General features: G+C 33.2%; 2 protein-coding genes across 11 annotated transcripts in view; one reads left to right on the top strand and one right to left on the bottom strand.

Annotated features, from left to right (window-relative positions):
* Positions 1-19,997, bottom strand: part of LOC149793693 (uncharacterized) — a 55,925-nt gene extending 35,928 nt beyond the window's left edge. The window contains exons 1-4 of one of the 6 annotated variants that reach the window (XM_089967675.1): positions 19,147-19,997; positions 17,445-17,475; positions 6,607-6,770; positions 1,315-1,414 (exon numbers count right to left, since the gene is read on the bottom strand). In XM_089967675.1, coding sequence (XP_089823801.1) covers positions 1,315-1,414; positions 6,607-6,702 — 196 coding nt within the window. In that variant the 5' untranslated portion in view covers positions 6,703-6,770; positions 17,445-17,475; positions 19,147-19,997. Of the gene's footprint in view, positions 1-1,314; positions 1,415-6,606; positions 6,771-8,267; positions 8,435-17,444; positions 17,476-19,146 lie in introns of all 6 variants that reach the window. The other 5 variants (XM_089967674.1, XM_089967677.1, XM_089967680.1 and 2 more) reach the window with 5 other exon arrangements.
* An 826-nt stretch (positions 19,998-20,823) lies between these two features.
* The window catches only part of LOC149793692 (hormone-sensitive lipase-like), a 42,439-nt gene continuing 39,870 nt past the window's right edge, over positions 20,824-23,392 (top strand). For all 5 annotated transcript variants that reach the window (XR_016422873.1, XR_016422872.1, XR_016422874.1 and 2 more), the window contains exon 1: positions 20,824-21,718. Coding sequence is in view for 2 of the 5 variants with exons in the window: in XM_089967673.1 (XP_089823799.1) it covers positions 21,143-21,718 (576 nt within the window). In the remaining 3 variants the exon portion in view is untranslated. The remainder of the gene's footprint in view (positions 21,719-23,392) is intronic.

Here is a 23,392-nt window from a genome sequence, read left to right as displayed (position 1 = left end):
ATGAATGAGATACAGACATCAGTGACAATGTGTGTGATGAACTTTAAGAGATACAGACATCAGTGACAATCACCACTGACCATGTGTGTGATGAGCTTTAAAAGATACAGACATCAGTGACAATCACCACTGACCATGTATGTGATGAACTTTAAGAGATACAGACATCAGTGACAATCACCACTGACCATGTGTGTGATGAGCTTTAAGAGATACAGACATCTGTGACAATCATCACTGACCATTTGTGTGATGAACTTTAAGAGATACAGACATCAGTGACAATCACCACTGACCATGTGTGTGATGAGCTTTAAGAGATACAGACATCTATGACAATCACCACTGACCATATGTGTGATGAGCTTTAAGAGATACAGACATCAGTGACAATCACCACTGACCATATGTGTGATGAGCTTTAAGAGATACAGACATCAGTGATAATCACCACTGACCATGTGTGTGATGAACTTTAAGAGATACAGACATCTATGACAATCACCATTGACCATGTGTGTGATGAGCTTTAAGAGATACAGCCATCAGTGATAATCACCACTGACCATGTGTGTGATGAACTTTAAGAGATACAGACATCTGTGACAATCACTACCGGTAATGACCATTTCTGTGATGCATTTGAAGACAGAGACTTCTTTGACAATCCCTCTTCATTGTGTAATGCACCCATGACAATTACTTTCATAACTGCTGTAACACAACATGTCATGGTAAAATCACAATGTTTTACTCCCCCCCACACACATGGTCATGTTTAAATAAAACATAATTTTCAGTAATGTTAAGAAAAACCACCACCTCAATACATGTATATGCCTGCAACATGTAGCATGCATAAATGGTAAAGTGTCCTGCTTAGAACTGATGTAAAACTATCCTGTGGGCAATTTTATAAAGCAAATTGTCATAAAGGCAATTAAAAGGGAAGGATGTCAGGTGGGCAGGGGGTTGTGCACCTCTGCTCTAGGTATTTCAGTATAAATATGCTATTTTAAATGTGATCAGAGTAGGTTGTTTTGATTAATAATCAACAATAAAACCAGTAAAATACAATTGTATCTGGTATTCATATATTTGAAAGATTTTAAATTTGGGAAAGTTCGTTATAAACATTATCTAGGAGTACGAAAGAACCAGCATGGTTCATATGATAATCAGGACTTTTCAGCAGTAGTTTTTAATATGTGACAATCTCTGTAAAAAAAAGAAAAATGTTTTTGATCTTAAAACCTCCCGAAAACCATGCTGAAATATGAGATATTGAGAATAAGTTGTTTCTGAATTTCTTACCTATTAGAATTGTATTTTCACAGGGGATACATTTTCCTTCTGTTTTATCAGCTGGGATCTCAAGCTCATTTCTCTGTTTGAAGCAGTCTGCACAGTAGGCCTGCAAAGTCATGGAACCAGTCAATTTTGTCATGACAACTCTGCAATCAGCACAAATTCAGAAATCCTCAGATATATGTTTCTCCTCTCCATTTTATTACTTTGTTGGGGTGGGAGGAGATAACAAAAAAAACTAAACAAACAATACAAAGTTTCTAATAATCAAAATAACAAAATAATATACTGCTCATGTGCTGTTTTTAAAACATATATAGACTAAATAACAAGTAAATTAAATACATTCAAGCTAAGAAACTAAATTTCTACCTGAATACCACATTTAAATCTCAGCTCTTCTTTTACTGTATAACATGCTGCCAGATCTGGGTCTATGCAGTTTGTTACAGTACAAGTCACATGGGTCATCCATGTACATTTACTCATCTTAAAGTAAATATAAATTTTTCTTTTAAAATGAAACACTAAATTTTTTTTAACCAAAGTCTATTCACTCCTGATTACTGAATGCTCTGCACCTTAACTGTCACCAAGAAACCTCCAGATGAAAAGTATCTATCGCTATGGACTTTTACAATGGTGGCCATGTACTAAACTTGGGTCAAAATAAGAGCACGTCAAACGGAATCATCAAAATCGAGGGTAGTATGAATTTGTTTATCAATATGCATAGCTTCATTGTGACATCACTGGCGTGCAACATTCAATCCGGATTGTACTGGATCACACCTTTAGGTTCATTTTGAAAAAAAATGTCTAAGTACTTTAACATTGATTTTGCTGTATGCACCAATCTGGGTGTCTAAATAATGACCTTCCAATGGAATATGGATGTATGAGAATCCAAATGAAGAGAATACTTGCCACTTAAATGTATGTATGATCAAATTCTAAAAAATGACACTCATTACTGAAATAGTCGGTGCTGAATGCCTACATGATCCATGGGACTTGCACTATAGGAGTAATGAGACAAACAACACAGACTCTATGCTGTCTGCAGTTGGTTTTGACTTGTATGCAAGTATATATGGTAAGTCAATAATTTATTTTTCATGACACTGTTTTGCCATGTGACCCCATCATGAGATGAGTTTTTTTTCCTCTAACAGATGATATTCAAAAAGGCTGATTCTGAGATACAACTGGCACATACTCTCTGTTTTGTCACTACCGGTATTTTATTTTACTAACTCTACACTAAATTATTAAAAAAAAAATAAAGATAAGAGAAACAACATGAAATCATGCATTCTTGATACCATAAATAATGATGATGAAACAAGGATATAAAGTAGGAATGTCTCCTAAGTCAACAAATTACACCACAACCAACCATACCATTTCATGCTACCATGGAGTAGCCACATTTAATGTGGTTAGACTGGTTAGCTGCCTTTGTTTCCTAGTTTACCTATGCAACTATTAGTCAGGTACATTATATATCTGTCCTAATTTTATTAGTCCTCCATAAAAGCACTAGTATGGTATTGGTTGACTTGGGAGATCACTGACCAAGTGGTCTCAATGACCTCTACAGTCATCAACTAAACCTGATCTGCATAAACTGTTTTTTTTTCTTATTAGACTTACCTTGACCTTGACCTGCTACTACTAGATCCCAAAATCTACATGTTTCTTTATTATTTTCAGTGCAATCCATCCACAAAATTTATTCAAGGAAACAACTCAAGAACATAACATTGTTCTGTAAAACCCATCTTTCTTAGAGACACAATCATCCTGACCTTGGCCCTTTTGTCCCCAAAATCAAATTTTTGACAGATACAAAATTGTTTAAAATGCAACTGCAATAGTTTTACATTTTAGTAGTGAGAATAAAGATAAAAATGTAGCAACTGACAAATAATAAAAACAGAGGCAGTGAAATAAAAATAATTTTGTCTGGACTGAGGTGATGTGGAGAAAATATAGAAATTAAGAAATATTTATACACAGTCAATTCAAAAGGAAAATGAGAAATGGACTAAGTAACTTCAGTAATGAACAATTACAAAGTCAAGAACTTCCATAAATTTTGGCAATGAAAAGAAACTAAGTACTTTTTCCATACTCCGATTTTCTTTAAAACTTTCTAAGTTATATTTCTCCATTATCTTTAATTTTTTTCCATTGCAGACGATTTCTATGTTTCAATTTTCTACCAAACTCCATATAATGTGCATAATAATTTTCACACAAATGTGTGGGATTATTTCTGTGGGACAAACTATAAATCTGGAAGTCCACAGAACATTGTACAATTTCTGCTGAGTTTCCATGGATTTCAACATTTCCACTGAAAATACTTGTGCATCAATGGATTTCAACAGATTTCCACTGAAAATATTTGTGGATCAATGGATTTCTACAGATTTTCACTGAAAATATTTGGGCATCAATGGATTTCTACAGATTTCCACTGAAAATATGAATGCAACAGTGTAAAATTCTAATGTGTGAGAGTATCATTATCCATTCAAAATTAATGACAGCTGCTATGACCAGAGACATCATACATTTCTAAGCACAAGGAAGGTAATCAAATCTTTATTAAAACTTAATAGGCTTAACTCTTTATCTTACTTAACAGTCTAAACTGAGGACTCTTTATCTTACTTAATAACCTAAACTGAGGATTCTTTGTCTTACTTAATAACCTAAACTGAAGACTTTTTGTCTTACTAAATAGTCTCAACTGAAGACTCTTTGTCTTACTTAATAGACTAAACTGAAGACTCTTTTTCTTACTTAATAGCCTAAACTGAAGGCTCTTTGTCTTACTAAATAGCCTAAACTGACAACTTTTTGTTTTACTTAACAGCCTAAACTGAAGACTCTTTGTATTACATAATAGCCTAAACTGAAGACTCTTTGTCTTACTAAATAGCCTAAACTGAAGACTCCTTGTATTACTAAATAGCCTCAACTGAACTCTTTGTATTAGGTAACAGCCTAAACTGAAGACTCTTTGAGTTACTTAATAGCATAAACTGAAGACTCTTTTTCTTACTTAATAGCCTAAACTGAAGACTCTTTGTATCACTTAATATCCCAAAGTGAATACTCTTTGTATTATGTCATAGCCTAAACTGAAGAATCTTTGTATTATGTAATAGCCTAAACTGAACTCTTTGTACTACTTAACAGCATAAACTGAAGACTCTTTGAGTTACTTAATATCCTTAATTGAAGACTCTTTGTCTTACTAAATAGCCTAAAGTGAAGACTCTTTGTATTACTAATTAGCCTAAACTGTACTCTTTGCATTATGTAACAGCCTAAACTGAAGACTCTTTTTCTTACTTAACAGCCTAAACTGAAGACTCTTTGTCTTACTTAATAGCCTAACTGAAGACTCTTTGTATTACTTAACAGCCTAAACTGAAGACTTTTTGTATTATGTAATAGCCTAAACTGAAGACTCTTTGTATTACATAACAGCCTAAACTGAAGACTCTTTATACATTGTAATAGCCTAAACTGAAGACTCTTTGTATTACTTAATAGCCTAAAGTGAAGACTCTCTGCATTACTTAATAGCCTAAACTGAATACTCTTTGTGTTACTTAATAGCCTAAAGTGAAGACTCTTTGTATTACTTAATAGCCTAAAGTGAAAACTCTTTTTATTACTTAACTGTCTAAACTGAAGACTCTTTATATTATTTAATAACCTAAAGTGAAGACTTTTTCTTACTTAATAGCCTAAAGTGAAGACTCTTTGTATTACTTAATAGCCTAAACTGAAGACTCTTTGTATTATGTAATAGCCTAAACTGAAAACTCTTTGTATTATGTAATAGCCTAAACTGAAGACTCTTTGTATGACTTAACAGCCTAAACTGAAGACTCTTTGTATGACTTAATAGCTTAACTGAAGACTCTTTGTATGACTTAATAGCATAAACTGAAGACTCTTTGTATTACTTAACAACCTAAACTGAAGACTCTTTATATTATGTAATAGCCTAAAGTGAAGACTCTTTGTATTACTTAATAGCCTAAAGTGAAGACTCTTTGTATTACTTAATAGCCTAAACTGAAGACACTTTATATTATATAATAGCCTAAACTGAAGACTCTTTGTATTTTGTAATAGCCTAAACTGAAGACTCTTTGTATTACTTAATAGCCTAAACTGAAGACTCTTTGTATTACTTAATAGCCTAAACTGAAGACTCCTTGTATTACTTAATAGCCTAAACTGAAGACTCTTTGTATTACTTAATAGCCTAAAGTGAAGACTCTTTGTCTTACTTAATAGCCTAAAGTGAAGACTTTGTATTACTTTATAGCCTAAAGTGAAGACTTTGTATTACTTTATAGCCTAAACTGAAGACTCTTTGTCTTACTTAATAGCCTAAAGTGAAGACTTTGTATTACTTTATAGCCTAAACTGAAGACTCTTTGTATGACTTAACAGCCTAAACTGAAGACTCTTTGTATGACTTAATAGCCTAAACTGAAGACTCTTTGTATGACTTAATAGCCTAAAGTGAAGACTCTTTGTATTACTTAATAGCCTAAAGTGAAGACTCTTTGTCTTACTTAATAGCCTAAAGTGAAGACTTTGTATTACTTTATAGCCTAAACTGAAGACTCTTTGTATGACTTAATAGCCTAAACTGAAGACTCTTTGTATTACTTAATAGCCTAAAGTGAAGACTCTTTGTATTACTTAATAGCCTAAAGTGAAGACTCTTTGTCTTACTTAATAGCCTAAAGTGAAGACTTTGTATTACTTTATAGCCTAAAGTGAAGACTTTGTATTACTTTATAGCCTAAACTGAAGACTCTTTGTATGACTTAATAGCCTAAACTGAAGACTCTTTGTATGACTTAACAGCCTAAACTGAAGACTCTTTGTATTACTTAATAGCCTAAACTGAAGACTCTGTATTACTAAATTTCTAAAACTGAACAATACTTTCGCTACATTGCTTTTAAATTCAAATCCTACATTTTTCAACATTGAAATTTATGTCCATTAAAGGTTTAAATGAAATTAAACAAATTTAATTAAGTATTTTAATTTACAACCCTAATTTACTGTAGTATATAACTGGCCATAAAATACCATGATGCAGGAATAATAAACTCCAACATCGCGATTTTGCAAAATAAAACTTGAAAATAAGAAAAATTAAATGGAGACAACAACAACACTTTCTCCCTCGTATGCAGATCAATGCTATAACCCAGACATGAGATAACATGGAAATACATGCCAGACCTTATCACAATCCTTGCATCTTTGTACAGACTGTGTACTGACAGCATTCTCACACGCTGAGCATGTGAACCCCTGTCCTTGTGCTGCAGGAAACATGGTACAGGGCCTGGGTCTCTATATCTCCACACTAAGGCAGATCTAGTCAGCAAGCTGTACCATACCTACTGATAGACAGTTGTAAATAGTTATGAGAAGGATGAGATATCATTCTATCAATCAACTGTACTAAAATGGAAATCAGTTTTTACAACAGTGCATGGATTTCTGAAGAAAAAGGTAAAAGTCAAAAGGTTTTAATTACAGGTCATTAATTTGTAAATAACAAATTAAATATTTGCTACTGTGTACATCTATTACAGTGATTTTCCCCTTTAATATTTATGTAATGGGGGATTTTCAATTTTAAAAGAGAAGGAGGAAGTTTTTATATTAAAGCAATACTATAAATAAATCCAATATACAGTACTATGTTTCAGCAAACATATTTGTGATGAATAACTTTTAATGACTAATGAAAAAACTTGTATATACTCCCTTTCAGTACAGTACTGTGGCAGAGATGATGTGTTATGACAATGGTACTTAGTCATTTGTATTAGAACTACATGCTGTGTTATGAAAATAGTACTTAGTCATTTGTGTTACAACTACATGATGTGTTATGACAATGGTTCTTAGCCATTTGTATTACAACTACATGATGTGTTATGACAATGGTACTTAGTCATTTGTATTACAACTACATGATGTGTTATGACAATGGTACTTAGTCATTTGTATTACAACTACATGATGTGTTATGACAATGGTACTTAGTCATTTGTATTACAACTACATGATGTGTTATGACAATGGTACTTAGTCATTTGTATTACAACTACATGATGTGTTATGACAATGGTACTTAGTCATTTGTATTACAACTGCATGCAAATGCAAAGATATTTTCACCAAATACCAAAAACTACATGTTCACCATGGTACAACCATGCCAAGTGTAATTGGTAAATTGTGATTGGGACCAGCATTAGAAGTATGTAGACATATACAAAGAAAAAGTTCAGAAAAAAGGAAACAAATACCAAGTTTGGTGGTTGTACAACTGTTTTGACAATAAACTCAAATTCTGGCCTAGCAAATTTATTACAGAAAAGATTGTTTACAATGTTTCACTGGGGAATGGAATTTTTAGAATGTGTATCTGATGAAAGTGTCAACATAAATATAAATACACCAGAGAGTGAATAAAAAAAAATCACATTTATTTCAAATCATATTTGTTCGGTAACACAGCTGCTTCCTGGCAATCACTAATTTCACAAACAATGTCCTTGTGGTACAATAAATTTACATTTCAATTGTTAGTACCACAGGTGTGGCAGCATCACTATCAAAATTAACATAATCCATGAACTCAACATGCTATTACCAAACCAAAGTAGACATCATGCACAATAGCAAAAGGAACATCATCATCAGCATTGCTATCAATGACACCGGTTTCCTCAATAAACCTTTCCTTAACAAAAAACAATTTGCATCACAATATGTGGACTGCTCTGGTGGCCTAGTGGTTAGAGCATCCACCTCGGATGCGGAAGGTCGTGGGTTTGAACCCTGGCCGAGTCATACCAAAGACTTACAAAAAAAATGGTACTAACAGCTGCCTTGCTTGGAGCTCAGCATTAAAAGATTAGCATTAGGACTGGTCAGCCTGGTGTCAGGATAATGTGGCTGGGTGGGACATCATTCTACATGTCTGCGGCACGATGCCCCAGTGCTAAACATCACTATAAACTGTCACACTGCAGACATCATAGCAATATGACTGAAAAATTGTTAAAGCTACATTAAAAATCCAAACCACACACACACACAATATGTGGAAACATGTCATTCATAAAAAAACTCTTATTGATTGTGGTCAGTATATTCATTTTGTTCACAATGTTTTATCAAGGTTTGTCAGGTATCTGTAGATTAGAGCACATCACTGCTTTAACTTTTTCTATTTCTTGTTTGTAGTTTTGTGTCTAAAGACAAATATTTTAATTGTCTGGCAAAATTTCAGCCACTTTTACAAAATGAACACATGAGAGATTTACTTCAAGATGTAACCAAATTAGTCATTAAACATGTATATAATAATAGTTCACGGATATTTCTAAATTATTTAGTTTAAAAAGTACAACACAGAGACATATCTTTTTATGCCTTAACTGAACTGAACCAGCACCTGTGATTCTAAAGTACCAGTTATAAATGTGGGGTGATTATCACACCTTTGTTACACCTGTAAGGCTGTCCATGTGTTTACCACAAACCTAACACCTTTGTGTGTATCAGAAGTCAAATCCTGCTACATGAGACTTTATATCAATATCACAAATGTTGCTCCACATGAGTTTTAGGGTTATCCTTAAATCCGTTTGTTTGATTACTGTGCAGTATATCACCTGTATCTCACCTATATCTGAAAAATTCCTAAAATTATTACTTCTATGTATATTACTTCTTATAAATACCCTGTTCTTTTGTTACGTACTATAACATCTTTTTGTACCGCATCATGTATGACATGTAGCATGGGCCAGCGGCCTATATTACAAAAAAACACTACTATATTCACACACACAAACACACACACACACACACCAAAGTATTTAATGTTACTAAAATGCACTCAAATAAATCTGAAAATCTCAAATAAATCTGAACACGTGCAGGTTTTTACAAGTTTCCTGTATCGATAACAGACATGGGTCAATGGATGTTTGTTTATTCAGAAGAGTTAGATAGTGTTTTCTCAACCATAAATCAACAGTTTGACAGATTTTTTCTCTCAGGTATATTGGAGAACTTGCCCCACTGGACATCTTGCTCCTTGGAGAACTCATCCCAAATGTCAGAAGAAATCACCCCAAGGTCATGAAGTCGCACCATTAATGCATCTGGAAAAGTTGCCCCAAAAATTATAGATATTAATTTGCAGATGTTGCCCCATGGTGGTTGCTGCTTTATTTGATTGCCTCTTGAATTGTTCAATTACCAAATTGAGATTATACTTCATGGTGGTTAACATTTTTAATCAGTGTTCTGCAAAAAACAATAGACTAACAAGACTTCAGATTTTGGGCAGATTGAAAACTGCCCCAGGCAGGTGGAAATTTTGATGGCTTTGAAAGTACAAGGTCTGCAAATTCAGGATATAGAGGGCCTACAGAATGGGGGTAAAAATAAATGCATACTGTACCCTAAGAACAACACCCCTCTAACTAAAGAAAGGGAAATAGAGATCAAAGGGTTGAAAGTAAGAATTACTGACACAGAGCCCATAGTCAGAGAGGTCGAGGCCAAAGCAATCGATGTATTCGTATCTGGCCTCCCTCTGGAAGTTGATACAAGGGAAATTATTGAAAAACTAAAAGAAAAACTAAGAGTACCTGTTAAAAGCAGTAAAATGGCAACAGTGTACGGCTTCCAAACTGTTAAAACTGGAGTGAGAATAATACAAGTACCAAAGCAAGAAGCCAGAAGAGTTCCAACTTATTTCTATGTGATGGGCTTCTTGCTTAGAACTTGGTACAGAGGTTCAGATAGAGAGAGACCCTGTACTAAATGTAAGCAAATTGGTCATGGACCAAAGGAATGTACAAGTCAGCCGAGCAGCATAAGGTCCCAAACTTACGCTGTAAAACTGGCCTCTAATGTACCAAGTACAACAAAATCAACCCTTGGAGACTGATGGTCAAGACAAAATCGTAAGACTTATACAGCAAATAAAAAAAGAGAGAGGAGAAGGAATACCAGTCACCCTACCGGACTTCGAGCAATCAGAAATAAGGGAGACAGGGGACGAGATACAAAAGACCTCAGAATGGATGCAATTCCTCACCCCACATAAAACAATAAAAGGAATGGCCCCAATAAGGGGGCAAACCAGCACTTACAACAGGTTTGAAGTGCTAAGAGAAGAGGAAGAGGAATTGGAAACTGAGAAAGGGGCAACAGAGCTGAGTGGGCTGCTGCCCCTTACATCAACACCAATACCCGACACAAGGAAAAAGAGAAAATTAAGGAAATCTCTGTCAATGTCATCAGCAAGTGACGATATATTGACAGAAGAAACATCAGCAATAAAAGAAGTGAATGAGAATATCCCCAAAAAAATGAGAGAACAAAAATTAAAGGACGTGACAGAAAACAGGAATGAACAAACAAAAGACAGAAAAAGTGACCCTGAAAATAAAAATGAAAATCAGGACAAAGACGAAAGTGGAAATGATGAAAATGATAATGTTGATGATGACGATGCTGATGAAGATGAAGATGAAGAACTGGAACTGGAAATAATCAAATGCAAATTAAGTATGACGGAATCAGACAAAGAAACAGACATGGAAACTGAACAGGAAAATGAGACTGACCTTACAGAAAACAAAGCGACTAATATATCGGAAGCTGATGGGGGGCCAGTGCCCCTAACTAACTAAACATTTTATCCTTAAACAACCACTAATAACAAAATAAACAAATAACTCATATACATAGTGTAATAATTAGAAGAAAGCGGCCACTTGGAGGAAACAAAAAGGGAAGGAACAAACTTCCGAATTGCTTCAATCAACACTAATGGATTAGATAAAGATAAAGTCAATAAATTAGTAAGCTTAACTGATTATGATGTAATCCTTTTACAGGAGACTCATAATAGTTTTACCAAAGAATTTATAGCCATGATTGAATAAGAAATGAATGTAATTGTAATTTTAAATAATTTTAAGCAAGATGATATACGAGCAGGGGTAGCCACGATTATTAAAAACAAAATTGGTTTCAGTTGGGAAAGAATAGAACAAAGGGAAAATTTGAAGGGAAGGACAATACATATACTTTTAAATTAATTACATATAATCAATGTATATTGTCCAGCCACCAGACACAAGAGACATGAATTCATCCAAAATTTAAGTAAACATATCAATGACTACACAATGGAACAATTAGTTATAGGAGGTGATTTTAACTGGGTGGGGGAGAGTGTAGACAAACAGGGGGGACTATCAACAAATGATTACAGTTCAAGGGAAATAATGGAAAAACTTTCGAAAGACCACAATCTAGTGGATATATATAGAAGATTTAATTTATTAAATACAGAATACACACATGAATACAAAAACATGTTACAAAATATGAAGAAAAAATACACAAAAAGCAGAAATTAATGATTTCCAAATTTCAGATCACAAATTAGTAAATTTAGAAATGAATTTAAATAATAGGAAAAAATGGGGTAAAGGGATCTGGAAACTAAATAATAGAATACTAGAAGAAGAGGGTTTTGTGGGAGAAGTTAAAAATGAATTAATCAAAATAAAGAATGAAAAAAGGGGACATTATAAGTAATATATTATCAGATTGGGACGCACTAAAAGATAAAATTAAAAAAATAGCAATTTATCATTCAAATAAGCATAGAAAAATACAACAATGGAAAAGAAGAATTAAAATAAGACTTAACAGATGAGAATAGGAAAACATATACGGACAGGTTGAATCAAATAGCAGAGGAAGAAAGAAAAAGTATAGAGATAAGAGCAGGAAAGTTTAATAAAATTTATAAAAAGGCAGAAGGTCTGTATAAAAGGGAGGAAATGAGGAGAGGAGGAGAGAAAACAATAGATAAATTAAAAGATAATGGAATAGAAATTAAGGATAAAAAAGAAATAATGGGGAAAATAAGAGAATACTACACTAACTTATATACGTCTCAAAACATAGATACACAGGTAATATTAGATTATTTAGAAGGGGTACCATGTGAAATGATACCATCAGAACACAGAAACCTGTGTGACGATTTCATCACAAATGAAGAAATAATATCCACCATTAAAGAACTAGCAAAAGTTAAATCTCCAGGGAGAGATGGACTCACTGCAGAATTCTACAAAAAATTCCAAAGTGAGTTAGCGCCAATTCTTGAATGTTTATATAATAATATACTTTTAAAAAATGATACAATGTCTAAATCAATGAGGGAAGGGTTAATAACTATTGTATACAAAGGGAAGAGCGACAGGGAAGAACGTAAAAATTGGCGGCCCATCTCCCTCCTAAATACAGACTATAAAACATTAAGTAGAATTTTAGCAAACAGAGTTAAAAAAGGAATGAATGAAAAAATAAATATAAATCAAACTTGGAGGGGGGAAAGGAAGAAACATTCAAAGTAATATTTTAAATATAAGAACTATAATTGACTTTGTAAATTAAAAGGTACAAAAAGTGCTACGTTACTTTTTGACCAAGAAAAAGCTTTCGACAGATTGGAACTTAACTACATACAAAAAGTATTAGAAAAATTTGGTTTTGGAACAAACTTCCTAAACTGGACCAAAATCCTGTATAACAAAATAACTGAAAGTGTACAGGTCAATGGAGCTGTAACGGAAAAATCTGACATAGAAAGATCAGTGAGGCAAGGTTGCATACTGTCAATGCTATTATATGTAATAGCGATAGAAATTAAAAGTATTAAAATCAGAACCAACAAAAGAATAGACGGTATCAAAATTCCAAATTTAAAAGAAGAGTTTAAAATGCTCCAACATGCTGATGATTGTACAAACTTTATTAAAGACTCCAATTCCTTTAAACACTTGGAAAAGGAATATGAATCTTTTGGAAAAGCGCTGGGGTAAAAAATCAATCATGACAAAACTGAGATACTAAAAATAGGGAAACCACCCGGGTATATACCACCACACTTAATTAAAGACAGGGTTAAAGCCCTAGGATCTTTTTTGGAAAAAATGAAGAAAAGGAAAACTGCAAAAATGTAAAAATGAAAATAAATGAAAATATCAAAATCTAGGCACTTATGCCATTATGCATAATGGAGCGAACACAAGTTGCAAAAATGTATTTATATTCTAATATGAATTATCTTTTAAATTCTGTAGATGTAGGGAACAATGAACTAGACAAAATTGATAATGACATTATAAAATATATTTGGAATTTTACAACACATTATGTTAAAAATTCTACAATATATAGGGCCATGAATAGGAGAGGGCTGGTCCTACCAAGCCCAATTTTAATTAAATGTTCCAATATTTTAAATAGATTTAAAAAGCTAAATAACCAACCAAAAATTCCTTGGAAAGCGTTATATATTTATTGGTTTGGTTTTACCATTAGGAATAGAAGTGATATATACAAAAATAATAAGTTAGTCAAAAGACTGGAAGTACCAAGGAATTTTAGGAATATAAAAGAACTTTTATGTAAATATAGGGATGTTGATGAACTATGGGGAATTAAAACGAAGAAAACTTATAATTGGATATGGGAAAATTTAACCCTAAGAATAAAAAATAAAATAGAAGAAGAAAATATCTCCGTTAATTGGGATAGAGTTTGGAGGCACTGGGCCAACATCGGCTCACCCAAGATTCAAAGTATAATATTCAAATACTCACATAACGCATGGTTAAGTGGAGAAGTCGCACTATGAAGAAGAATGATTAGAACAATTGTTAAATGCCCCATGTGCAAAAAAGCAAATTTTACGAAATATCATGCTATAGCACAGTGCAAAGAAAGGAAAATGAAAGAATTCAATTGATAATGGAAATCTATAAGAAGGAGAATTACAGAAGAAATCAAATCCTATATTAAGACGGCAACTTCGATAAAAATTTAATAAAGATTACAGATTATATAACTAAAACAATGATGGCATGCGGCCAAGTCATAATTAAAAAATAATAAATTATAATAACTAAATTAAGGTTCATTTAAAGTTTTTGGGGGCCTATGGACTGGGGTGAGGAGAAGGGGGGCGGAAAGGGCGCTTTGGAGGGCACCCCTTATGGATGTCACCTTGAAATGGACCGGAGATCCCAGTCTCGCTCCTTGACTCTGAGGCTCTCTGGGCCGTGAGGCAACAGAAATCTCTAGATGTGTTTTAAGATTATAATAAATGTAACAATTCTAAAAATAAATAAAATATTTAATTTAAACATAGACACTGTGTACCTTAAAAATTATCTTTTTAGATTAGGGAAAGTTTTAAATACTCTAAAAAAAATATAAAGAGGGAGGGGCTGGGATCCGTAATGGGGAAAGTACAAGATAAGGACATCATGGGGCTATGTCACATGGCGTCACACGAAGTGAACAGACCTATGAAAGAGTTTTGGAAAACTACCCCAGGTAGGAAAACTTACATGCATAACATAAAAACAAAGACTCTCGTGTAGTTTTCTCTTTGTTTCTTTCCTTCAACTGTACAGCTCCCATACTGTACAGTTAATCCCCTTTGTGTGGGAAACTTAAACCCTCTAGAAACTTTGGCAATAATCCAATAAATAATTAGAGATGGCCTAACTCAAGTTGAGAGAAATATAAATAAATAAAGAAAGAATGTGTGGACCCCAACATGAGCACAGCTGACCTCAATCAATAAATCAATTATGCGAAGAACGACACAGATTAACACTCACATGAAACAATATAGAATTCTTTTCTTTCTTCAATCAAACCAGTATTACATCGTTACTTCGCCAAAATTCAAAATTCAAATGAATTAATATAAAAGTAAAGTTTTGATCCAATTATCATCTGGATCGCAAGACAACTGGAGACGATTTGACAATAACTGGCTATCCCTACATGAAAACTATATATATACCACACATACAATATAGCATATACTCATATAGCACACACGGGATATAGGCGACCTTTAGCCAAGGTCTACTTGGAATCTAGGGAAGGGATTTCGAGTTAGGTGATAGAAACCCACTCGGAAGAACAACCCTATAGATAACACTAGGGATTTAAATACCCCATCTAAAATTTAATCTAAATAATATTTTTTATCTAAATTCTATCTTAAAGTAAAACAAACAACATATCTGTGGGGGGTAACACTTACACATAAAACACCTTTTATTTATTTTTTTTGATACGTAGGGGGAGGCATCTGTCTGGTGCCCAAAAAACACAAAAAAACCAACAAAAAAACAATAGTGATTTAAGTCATCTATACTCAAGTCTAAAATACTGTGATGGTGGATTGAAATTTAGCATGTAATTTCCTTTAAGTATTTCTTTAATATATGAACTGGTTCATTTGGACTTATCCACACTGAAATTCAAATGTACCCCATCTCTTCTTTTTCTACAGCAAGTGTTGTAGATTATATACTGCACATGTATTTTTTATTAAAAACACCCGTTAGCAATTCAGTGAAGCACACAGACACACACACACACAGACAAACACACACACATTTAACATCTGGATTGCAACTGAATGTAGTAAAATAGCATCATTTCAGTGGTGCATCTTTAGTGCCATAAAAAAAGTCATTACAAGTAGAAAACTCGATCTAGATAAAAATTAACATCTTATCATACGTAGCCAAGAGAACATACTTGACAGTGACCACAACTCGTACAAAATACACCAATCACAGCTAGCTTTAGTATTTATTTCTACAAGCAATGTTCCCTACACCTTAAGCTCCACCCACTGGAGCTTATGCAAATGGTACCATGATACCAATAGGATTATGAAGCAAACTGTCAATGACTATACCAGTAGTTATTGACAATTTCATCTTCATTTAAAATTGAGATAACAGATTGACTTGTTTGTTAATACTCTTTCTCTCTCTCCAGACAATCTGAGGTAACTTTCTCAACCATCCAAGGGCAACTTCTCCAGATAAATCAGGGCAAGTTCTCCATAACACATTGGCTCCTAATTCGCTTAACTGATTAGAAGTCATGAAAAAACTTTGGTCTCAAATACTGCTGTGTCTCTTTACTCCAATAATTCTGCAATAATTGTAAAAAAATATAAATTGGTCCAAATCAGAATTGATATATGGACATATTTTTGGAATATATATTTAATCTTATGAATAAAATAAAAATCAATACCGGTAATTATTTATTTTACTTGTAAGAGAAATTAATAATTGTCTGTTAGAAGTAAACAAAAACAATTAAAATAACCTTGTACCCAATCAAACAAGTGTTTTGAAAAAAAAGTTAAAATAAAAACAATTCTAAGTGATGACTTCCAATGAAACTGGCTAAAGCTTTAAGACTGAATGAGAAGATATTTACCAAACACATCATAAACAACTCTATGATACTCCATGACTTTAGTGGTGACATGACAAAAGCATGCTGTGAAAAACATGGTGTTGCAAAACTGAGGTGAAACACAAAGAAATTTTCCGGAAATTCCTGAAGAATTCAAAAAATAAAAAGTAAGACATAAAAGAAGTAGTTTCAACAAACAGAAAATTCTGTTTCAAACGTGCTAAGTACACTAAGAACACTGCTCAAACACAAAACAAATGGAAAAGACAAAGAATGAAAAAAAGAAAAAAGCAATTTGAGTGAACTGACATGGGAGTGAATGCTAAATGTAATGTATCTTTATTCTCTAATCCGTTCCTTAGTGTGATTTTATTGCTTTAACATTAACATTTTTAAGGGGAGGGAATACTGTCATGTGCATTTATATGTATATAAAAGATGTTTTATTCAATTTTTTCTTCTCAATCAAGTGTCAGTCAGTATTGTTGTAGCTCCTCCTTAAACCATTCATTTTATTTATAAGTTTATAAGAAATTTAGTGTATTTGTGTGTGTTTTGCATGAGAATCCACAATGACATGCAAGGTGTTTGTATGTGTGTGTGTGTGAAGTTTTTAATATCATGTAAAGGCTAGTTATAGCAAAAATCTGTCCTTTTAAAAATAGCATTATCTCTGGTGTTTACATCAAATAAAAAATATAACGTACAACTTTTGTTGTCTTCTTCTGGGCAGATGATCTGAAATGGTAGATTGAAATTGTAGATACATGGATTTAGTTCCCTTTGAACATTTCTGCAGTACTATACAGCTAGACAAGAATGTAAAACTGAAAATACAAATCATTTGAATCAAACATTGATTTTAAATCAAATTTGCTTATAACTGGTCTGTTGGTATAGTGTAATTTGCTGATGTCTATAATCATGTTACAAATTGTATGAAATAATATGATCCTAAAAGCTTTATACACAATAAATTTCATAACTAAATTTCATGGGGAAGGGGCACTTGTTTTGAAAGCTCTTAAAATTTATATAACATCTGGTGCAAAAACAGCAAATAATATATGTTGTCAAATAGTGTTTAAATAGCCTCTCCTTATATACATGCCAGCGAGGTATGGAATTGCTACAGAAAATTGTAGAAACTTAAATTAATATGTATGAATAAGAAAAATAGAAACCAATAAACATTTTTTTACAAAAATGATTCAGATAGCAATCATCACACTCAAATTTTTGGGGATAAAAAGAATAACAATTGTGAAAATAGAAATGCATATCTAGTTACAAAAAAATTCTAACATTAGTACCCTGACCTTGTACATGTTGAGGCTATGACATCATAGCTAGTTACTAAAATGCACTTAAATATATTCAAATCATATATAGTCAAATAAAGTTACTTATTTCAATTATCTATTTTGTAGATTATTTTAAGATTATCTGAGTGATGAAATATAATATTGTGAAATTTAGCAGCATATAAATTACTTGAAATTTGTTTGAGAACAATGTTTAAACAGAACCTGAAGTTTGCAGGTACAGTAATAATTTTCTTGTGAATATAAGGTATGTTTTAGTGATTATGAAACATTTTATAACTGCAAATCAGACTAGGTGTTAAATTATCAGTCTTATTTCAAAATTTCTTTATGTATTACATAGTAAGTTCCACATTTTGTTAGCTTAAAACATATTTTCACAGGTAAATTAGCATTATCATGCATTTTAAAGGTGGTTTTTGGTACGTTTGTGGAGGTTTGCAGTGGTTTGTATTGGTTTGCGGTAATACATGGATCCATCCTATGGATTTAATATTTACTGATTATGAAAGATGAATAATTATCATGCCTTTGTTACCCAGTGCCTTTGTTATTTAAATGTCCGCATAATTATTTGGGTAATCTTTTTACACTGCTGGACCACAGGTGCTCGACGCGAGTTTGATGTTAAAAAAACAAAACAATCATCTAAAAGAAAAAATCATACAGAGTTACAAATATACCTTAGATTACCCCCATGACCCATTCGGACACAGGACCCTCTCTATCATAATATACAAGATATATATATATATATATATATATATATATATATATATATATATATATATATATATATATATATATATATATATATATATATATATATATTATGATGGAGAGGGTCCTATGTCAGAACGGGCCATGGGGGTAATCTACGGTATTTTTGTAACTCTGGATGATTTTTTCCTTTAGATTATTGTTTTTTCTTCTCAGCATCAAGCTCGCGTCGAGCACCCCTGTGTATTGCACTAAGTGAAGTCTAACGTCAGTCAAGTGCTAAAACAAGTATACAAGTCAAACAAAAGAAATAGTTTAACACATAAATTTAAACCTTTTTTGATTATTAGCTTAAAAGACGTACTTAGCTTCTGACTCGTCTTTAAGTTATGGCATTTAACGGAGTAGGGTGGTCGCTTCGTTTTCATTACATTATTACTTAGAACCAGGAACTTAATCGAAACGAAAGTATAATCCACAATTCACCAATCGGAATATCCTCGGATTCACAGAAGTTTGTTATGCAGGCTTGTTCCTATTGACCCCGTGATAATTTTTTTAAAACTTAAGTCTATGTTGTGACTTCGTCAGCTCTTATTGTACAATAATTAAAGCTATGGATACATTTGTGAAATAAGTGTTTCGGGTTTGTGTTGTTCTTGAAACTAATCTCAGGCATGAACCCCATACGATCGACGATAATATTACTCTGTCATTTCATTGTATTGGAGAAATAACCTTCGATATATTGTAGGAATACACATGACATGGTAATTTGTCTTCGGAGTTCACTAAATATGTTACGAAAAAAAAAAAAACAAAAAAAAAAAAAGGCTCGATAATGTTTTGATTGTGATTTGATCTCTTTTCAGCACCACATTGTGCCGTATGAAAAAAATATTAGCAAAGAATATAGTTCCCAAGAGCGGCGAATTGCATCCGATGTTTCTTTTACCATAATCGTACAACACACTAAAGTCATTCAGAATGAATGCCACTAATTATGCGCTTATGCAGTCAGGAAATAAACTGTTTTGGATATAATCCTAGTCCTACATGTAAGACATAGCACATGTTGATTTTGTTTAGGTGAACAAAACATAAATATCAGCGTCAGGTCTTACATGTAGGACTAGATATAATCCTTACACCGATCAATTTGGTGGACACGAATGTTATGCGTCTTGAGTTATCTCCATTCTTTTTCAGTAAGACATACTATGCATCTCAGCACGATTTTAGTCCTAAATTAGTGTTTTTCCTTTTAATTAAAATTTCGATTTTAACCTATCATTTTAAGTTAACATTACCTTTTTCCCCCATTATTATGTTCTTTTTGTTGTTGTTTTTCCTCATCCTTCGGTTCATCATAACCTGTAGATTTTTAAAAAAAATTATTAGTATATATAGTTGCCTCAATACTAAATTGACTTTTAATTACTGCTTTTATAAATGCTTTACTTGCTTGTATGTTATGTTATGCCTTTTGTCCAGCTGTATCTCTGTATTATTCTGTGCTTTTATGTCTTGCAAATCATATTCGATTTTATGACATTAGTGTTTTTCTTTCTTTTTATTTTTGATGTAATGGTCGTTCAAGAAATTTCCTTAGGGTATTTGCTGGGTTGTTTTAGATCATGTTATTTTATCTTCACAAAATGGTTTTAAAATTTGCCCTTTACGTATTTTATTGTGATGACTTGAGAAAGCCAATCTAATATATATATATATATATATATATATATATATATATATATATATATATATATATATATATATATATATATTGTTATTTGAGATAATACAATTCTTGATTAAAAAAATTGTGTTAACATATGTTTTTGCAAAACGTAAAATTGCATATGCTCATTGGATCACTTTCGTTGTAAAATCTTCAGTTTCGTAGGTGCATAGTTTTTGGAGGTTGTTTTGCTCTACAATTTCGGAAAAACCAAACCAGGAACGTACTAACTTTGCACTTAAGTTTACGTTTACACAAGGGCTTACATAGCGCCTCCTAACGGTAGCTTTATTCGACGCTTTACGGGTATCGCTAGTGCTAGTGATAGTCTGGTTCCCTGCTTATGATGCTCCCTGAGTTACAACGTTGCAACGCAGGGAGCATTCTAAACAGGGAACCAGACTAGTGCCAGTGGGTACATGTTGCAAACTTCTCAAGTTCTGGTTATGTCAAACTAGATTGTCAAGCTTACTTATCGGCGATGGTACAGAGTCCACTTGTCACACATAAATTGGCTGCGTCATCCTAAACTTGTGTATTTATCTTAGAAGCGACATGTCATATCGAATCTTGTGACAATATAGTGACAGATGTCACCGATGAAAAACGAAGGTCCCCAATGGCAAAACCCCAACTTGAATCGCACAGAAAGAAAGATGAAGAATTCCTCATATCCTTTAAGTATCTGTGTAGGGAACTCGGAAGTCTGTCCTTAAGTAATGTGGAGTATTATAGCGATGGTAACTCTAGTATTAATGCCCGTTACCACACAGCATTTTCTCAGCTTGAAGAGCTGATTTCTCGGGCAATCGAACCTCTAGTCATTGGTTTGGTTCCACGCTTGCACACCTTTGACTTTTCCCCAGAGGTTCCCGCTAACGGATACAGAAGCTTTGTCAAAATTACGCATAGTTGTTGCCTGCATTTATTACAACTATGCAGGCACATCAGCCACGAGAAGGGTACCCTTCTCTTTCGAACCCATCATTTTTGCAAGGAGCTTGAAGCTTACGTGGACACATTAGGGCAGTTGAGAGGATGTCTGTACTACCTGCAGAAGCTGCTAGAATTAAGCCACGGGGACACACTGTTTAGTTATGTGGAGGGGGCAGAGACCAGTGAAGCAGAACAGTTAATAATGGAGGTGGAGATGTTGAACACTGACTGTTTCTATGGAAGGACTGCAGGTTTTCAGGTATGATAAAATAAGATTTATTTAATGTCGGCATAGTTTAAAACAACAATTCAAGATAAGCTCTAGTTGATTTTTGTATATGCTGAAATTAATATAATGATTTAAATATAATTAAATATATTGGTCAAATATAAAAGGAAATATAGCTTGGAAAACACAAGGGGGATGGGGGAGTTAGGAAAGTGAAAAATATACTAAGATACTTGAATAACACCTATTTGTATGGTGTCAATAGAGGATAGATTTATGCAAAAGCTGTACAAGTTAACTTGTTGGTGAAAACACTAGCAGTTGTTATACTTTTAATGTTTTCTAATGTCTGGAAAGTTTGTGATTTAGATTTTTAATGTAGCTTTAACAATTGTTCAGTCATATAATTATGACGTCTGCATTATGACCGTTTATAGTGATGTTTAGCATTAGCACTGGAACATCATGCCGCAGACATGTAGCATGATGTCCCACCCAGTCACATTATCCTGACACCGGGCCCACTACTAACCTCTTAATGCAGCTGTTAGTACCATTTTTAAAAGTCTTGGGTATAACTCGACCAGGGTTCGAAACTGCAACCTCCCACATCTGAGGTGGATGCGCTACCACTAAGCCACCGTAGCATCAGAGAAAGTTTTTTTTGGGTGCATAACATATCTTTCAACCAAACTATAAACCTTATTAAAAATTGGCACATTTCCTGATACAAGTATATGTTCAGTTTGGTTTGGTTTTGATTTTTTTAAAATTCATTTTGGTTATTTTGTATAGTGGTAATTGATTATTAAAGAAACAAAATTTAATATTAAGTATAAATTATGTGGCCCCTTACTGGTTGCCAAAGGTCAGATGGAAGAAATATTTGTGGCTTTACCAGGGTTCAAATTCAGACCTGTAATATTAAACATGCATATCAACCTGTGGCACACATACAGTGTATGAAATCTATCCTGAAATTGTGGGTTTTTTAAAAACTTATTTCTGTGGATGTTGTCAATATATGTGGGTTAAAAGAATACAGTCCATTTGGCAAGAGTGACATAATTATTACATTAACAGGGAAAAAGAATTTTTATATTTGAATGATAGAAGGAGGTTAGCTAAACCAAAATTATATTGATTTGCTTAAATGTGCAATTTAATGATGCTGATAGACTCTCTTTGACAGTTAAGCTGAAGTCTTTACATGTTATACCATGTTATGCATATTTAGTTGATATTATGTGCTTTTACATTTTTTTCATAATTGGGATTGATGATGGAGTTTTTGCATAACTGACTTTTGTCATAATTGTAAATAAGTTGTTGACAACATTTGAGTTCAAGGTCAGTCTTGTGTACTGGTGGACTTGGACTTTCCATCGGAAATTTGTTGCGTTGTAGGTCAATTGAAAATGTGTGTAAATTGAGGTTTGATAAATAATTAATTCCTCTTTTAAGTTAAATCTATGGGAATCATTGTGTTCAGATAAAATTTGAGGGAAATTTTGTTGTTGTTATTGGGTTTAACGCCATTTTTCAGCTCAAGATAAGCTATACATGGTGGCAAGTATTAATAGTGGATGAAGAACCACCAACCCACGAGAAGCAACTGGCAAGCTTTCTCACATAACCACATTGGCCGAGCCCGAGACTCGAACCTACACGGACAGAGGTGAGATGGCAGTGATCCATAACAAT

This window comes from Sinohyriopsis cumingii, chromosome 8, assembly GCF_028554795.1.
Source record: "Sinohyriopsis cumingii isolate HCF-2022 chromosome 8, ASM2855479v2, whole genome shotgun sequence".
Lineage (NCBI taxonomy): Eukaryota > Metazoa > Mollusca > Bivalvia > Unionida > Unionidae > Sinohyriopsis > Sinohyriopsis cumingii.
This window is presented reverse-complemented; position numbering and strand designations above follow the sequence as displayed.